This window comes from Salvelinus namaycush, chromosome 33, assembly GCF_016432855.1.
Source record: "Salvelinus namaycush isolate Seneca chromosome 33, SaNama_1.0, whole genome shotgun sequence".
In the NCBI taxonomy this organism is placed as follows: domain Eukaryota; kingdom Metazoa; phylum Chordata; class Actinopteri; order Salmoniformes; family Salmonidae; genus Salvelinus; species Salvelinus namaycush.
In genome coordinates this window covers 27,709,429-27,714,055 of record NC_052339.1, presented here as the reverse complement: position 1 = coordinate 27,714,055, position 4,627 = coordinate 27,709,429, and the positions used below count along the sequence as shown (strand labels likewise).

The 4,627-nt window shown below is 41.7% G+C and overlaps 1 protein-coding gene across 3 annotated transcripts; it reads left to right on the top strand.

Moving 5' to 3' along the window:
* The first annotated feature begins 306 nt into the window (after nt 1–306).
* LOC120027996 (transmembrane protein 14C-like) lies at nt 307–3,546 on the top strand. Of its 3 annotated transcripts, none has more exons than XM_038973100.1 (5): nt 307–423; nt 2,567–2,640; nt 2,790–2,891; nt 3,112–3,199; nt 3,314–3,546. In XM_038973100.1, exons 1-5 carry the CDS (start codon nt 311–313, stop codon nt 3,372–3,374), a joined length of 438 nt encoding a protein of 145 aa, XP_038829028.1. In that variant the 5' UTR covers nt 307–310; the 3' UTR covers nt 3,375–3,546. The 3 variants fall into 3 exon arrangements, with proteins under 3 accessions (XP_038829028.1, XP_038829030.1, XP_038829029.1); XM_038973102.1 differs by lacking the exon at nt 307–423 and adding an exon at nt 1,088–1,188; XM_038973101.1 differs by lacking the exon at nt 307–423 and adding an exon at nt 1,100–1,128.
* Nucleotides 3,547–4,627: the final 1,081 nt, after the last annotated feature.

Below are 4,627 nucleotides of genomic sequence, written 5' to 3'. Positions count from 1 at the left end.
GGCCCCCAAACAATGCAGTAATCAATATCAGTAGTACCATTCAAAAAAGTAAAGTAGAACAAAAACACGATAAATAGAAGGCTACGCGATGTAGTGTCACAATACATTCACTGTATTTCATCAATTAATTACAGGCCTTTAAAATATTAGGTTCCCCCTTGTATATGTGCTTTAATTGCATGTTTTTATACATTTATTGTAGACACTTGAACAGAGCTTTTGTCAATTATTTTGATAGCGTCACTTCGTAAACATTATAATTGGGGGTACATGGGATATGAGGTCCAGAGTGTTCCAGACAAATTACGTTATGCTGTCTACCATGTGGAGAAAGACTTCACTTCCCGTGGGGTCTTTGGCAACGCGTCATTGCTACGATACGCACTACGAAGCAGCGTTGAAGGATACGCCAGAAGGAGCAAGGTTGTACACAAGCTTGTGTTTTACTATTCATCCAAAGGTTTCCAAAGCTTGACAATGTAGCTATCTGCCTTATAAATGAATGCCGATCGCACACATGGGCAACTCCATTGACTCAATGGGCACTGTTGTCATAAACTGCTAAGTAGGCTATGTTGCGCTCTGACTTGCACTTTTGTGGGATTGATTTATTATCTATCTTGTTTCCCAGCCTATACATTACAATGTACTGAAGAAAATCAAATATAATATATATTTTAAAAAGGGAAACATTGTAGCGACGTTGGGGCAATTAACTACAGTGTTCCACTGATGAATTTAGCTAGGACAGGCTACATTGTTACCAGAAGATAGTGACCCTACCGTCACGTTTGTTTACACGGAGCTCCCCTGGGGGTCTTTGACGCAATCATGGTTACATTAAGACATGGTGGAGCTTGCATGAGATAGGAGTTGGAACATGTACTTCAATGTACGGATGGGATATGCCACTGTACTCAAATGTACTTTTATCCACACTGCTGCATATAGACATTTTAAATACTTCCAAGTTTTCCAAGAAAACTGCACTTTGTCCTCATGCTAGCTAGCATTAGCCACCGCAGTTGTTATGGAACGTGGTGTTGAACAACAAAGGAGCTGATTGGCTGACACTGCCATTACAAAACGGCTGAGTTGGCTACTGCTAGCTAGCATGAGGACAAAAAGGTCAGTTTTCCGGAAAACTAGCAGTTTTTCAATCTTCTCGATGGAACAGTGTGGATAAAGGTAAAATTGAGTACAGTTGTATATCCCATCCATGCGTTGAGGTACGTTTTCTGACGCATATCTCGTGCCAGCTCCAATGTGTCTTAATGTAACCATGATTGCGTTCCGTTCCCAGTGCAGCAGAAGAACAGAAGTTACTTTTCGTAACAGGTTAGGTGAATGAACGTGGAAGGTTAGGATAATTAGGTTACGGTTAGGATAAGCAAAAATTGTCCCTGACGCGACTCAAACATATACTAAATATACAAAAGTATGTGGACAGACACCACTTCAAATTAGTGGATTAGGCTATTTCAGCCACAACCGTTGCTGACAGGTGTATAAAATCGGGCACACAGCCATGTAATCTCCATAGACAAACACCGGCAGTAGAATGGCCTTACTGAAGAGCTCAGTGAATTTCAATGTGGCACCGTCATAGGATGCCACCTTTCCAACAAGTCAGTCCGTCAAATTTCTGCCCAACTAGAGCTGCCCCGGTCAATTGTAAGAGCTCTTATTGTGAAGTAGAAACGTGTAGGAGAAACAACGGCTCAGCCGCGAAGTGGTAGGCCAAACAAACTCACAGAACGGGACTGCAGAGTGCTGAAGTGCGTAGCGCGTAAATATCGTCTGTCCTCAGTTGCAACACTCACTACAGAGTTCCAAACGGCCTCTGGAAGCAAAGTTAGTACAAAAGCTGTTCATTGGGAGCTTCATGAAATGGGTTTCCATGGCCGAGCAGCTGCACACAAGCCTAAGATCACCATGTGCAATACCAAGCGTCAGCTGGAGTGGACTCTGGAGTAGTGGAATGCGTTCTCTGGAGTAATGAATCATGCTTCACCATCTGGCAGTTTGGGATTAATTGGAACGCCGACTGCGAGCCAGGCCTAATCTCCCAACATCAGTGCCCGACCTCGCTAATGCTCTTGTGGCTGAATGGAAGCAAGTCCCCACAGCAATGTTCCAACATCTAGTGGAAAACTTTCCCAAAGGAGTGGAGGCTGTTATAGCAGCAAAGGGGGGACTAACTCCATATTAATCTCATTTTGGAATGAGATGTTCGACAAGCACGTGTCCACATACTTTTGGTCATGTATGGTATCTAGCGACAACCAGGTCTGCCCTGAGAACAGTCTGAGTTTCCACTAATGCGACACAACGTCTTGCAACAGAATCGGTATAATCAATACACCTCAGCTTAGCAGTTACGTACATTTTTGCAAAACAACAAACATGGCCATCTAACATATTTAACAGGCACATCTTGAGTTAATTAATGACTTGCTACATGTGTATCGTCGCCACATGCCCACTGCCAATTGTTCTGCAGTGGGTGTGGCAAATGGCGATAGTAGCCTAACATTCTCCCTCTTTCCTTCGTTACATGTTCTAGAATGACTGATTGGGTTGGATATGGGTATGCAGCACTCATTGCATCTGGAGGAGTGATGGGCTATGTCAAAGCACGTACGTTTATTATTGTGCTGTCATGTTAACTCAATTGAATAGAGTAAATTGCTTTCGAGTCTAATGCATTGCATCATATTTCCAGTCTTGTGACAATGAACTGGTAACACGGTTTCCACTCTCCCCTGTACATCTTTTGGTGTCTCCAGGCAGTGTCCCCTCCTTGGCGGCAGGTATTCTCTTCGGCAGCCTAGCTGGGGTTGGTGCCTACCAGATATCGCAAGATCCTACAAATATTTGGGTGTCTCTAGGTTAGTAAACTTTTTGGTGTTGTCCTTCACTGTTTTGTGAATGTATCTCTCTGTTAAAAGTACAGTTTCTGTCACATTTAGACACCCTAACCAAGTATGCATACATATGTCTCATCGCCCAGACCTCTCTTGATCACTACTAACTGACTTCTAGCTACTCATGATAATTAGTTTTACAGTAGACCTACTGTATTGAGTCATTTCCTCCTATATCACACAGTCACATCAGGAGCCCTGGCAGGTGTGATGGGAAAGAGATTCTACGGTTCCAGGAAGATGATGCCTGCTGGAATGATGGCAGCAGCAAGGTAGCCAATCAACTCCCTTCTTTTTTTGTTGTTGTTTCAGGACTAGGAAATGGGTATGAGGATGATGCAGTATGAGATTACTTACCGTGTTATTTTTGTCTCTACCTTGTGTAGTCTACTTATGGTGGGGAAGCTGGGTGTTGGAATGCTGCTGCAGAAGCCCCAGGAGTCATAATGCACTGAAATGAAGAAGACGTTCACAGACACTGATGTCAAAATCACTATCCTCTCGTGCTTTTCTACGGTCTTATATCGTTCACCAAGAATATCAGTCAGATATGTGAATGTTATTTTTGGAAAAATGTATAATTGAACAGTGATTTATAAATAACAAGGACTGTCATGCATTTTTGTTCATATTGTTACGCAGATTGTCATTACGTTACAAGAGATAAATGAACCGTGAAGTTGTGTATAAGGTTTATAAGATGGCCAGTGTTTATTTATTTATCTTTATATAAGCGTAGACTGCCATCATACATAATATAACTGAAGTCAATGCTGCTTTAGCCACTGATGCAGTAAATGACTACTCGGAATATATGAGCGATAAAACTTTACAATTACAGTTTTAGGAAGAATTTCCTAATGAAATGTCCTTTGAGTTTAGTAATGTAAACAAAACGCTTAAAAATAATAGAAACAGAATATAATTACATTGAAAAAATCTAGAATACAAAATTCACAAGAAATCTAATATTATCATAAACTAATTGCAAGAGGCATGCCAGATGTCGGCATCCAACGGGTTTCAGGACGTGATTGTCTTTGAGGGATACTTTAGAGCAGTGTTTCTTAAATTATTGGTCGGACCCAAAGTGGGCCCTGGGCATGTGAGAGGTGGGTCGTAAAATGATGAGAATACATCTATAATTACACATTTATTTCTTCTTAATTTGGGTCGTTGGAGGACGATTTGAGTCATGGGAGGGTTGACAATTTCTAATTTCTTGGGTCTTGAGCTGAAAAACTTTTTTTTTAAGAACCCCTGTTTTAGAGCAAACACATCAGCCTGTCAATCAGCAATTACAATAGATGGTTCCGGTCCTCTTCTGGTGAAGTTAGAGGGATCTATCCTCCTGGCATATGTCTTGTGTTCATATATATCACCCAAATGATGCCAGTATAAAAACATGAATAGAAGGTATAAAAATGTCTCTCCTTGAACATCCCTGTACATGTTACTTTTTTGGAATAATACATTTTGAGGCCTTTCAGAAGTACATGCACTGAGGGCAGTGAAGTTCAGAGCTCCAGAATGGTTTCCTTCTTAGTGCATATCAGACTGTGGCTAAACCTGCGAGTTGGGTTTATAGCTTCTCTTGGTGCACTAGCGATTTCGTACTTGGATGCCAAGTCTACCCTCCTATGGACTGGCTGTGCAGGTGGACCTCTAGTCTGGTTGCTAGAGGTTTTCCACAGAGCTGA

Excerpts from the sequence above, each read along its gene's own strand:
- LOC120027996 (XM_038973100.1), top strand. The coding sequence starts at position 311 with ATGCTGTCTACCATGTGGAGAAAGACTTCACTTCCCGTGGGGTCTTTG. Across the intron at positions 424-2,566 it reads GATACGCCAGAAGGAGCAAG|AATGACTGATTGGGTTGGAT; the intron begins GTTGTACACAAG and ends TACATGTTCTAG. Across the intron at positions 2,892-3,111 it reads AAATATTTGGGTGTCTCTAG|TCACATCAGGAGCCCTGGCA; the intron begins GTTAGTAAACTT and ends TATATCACACAG.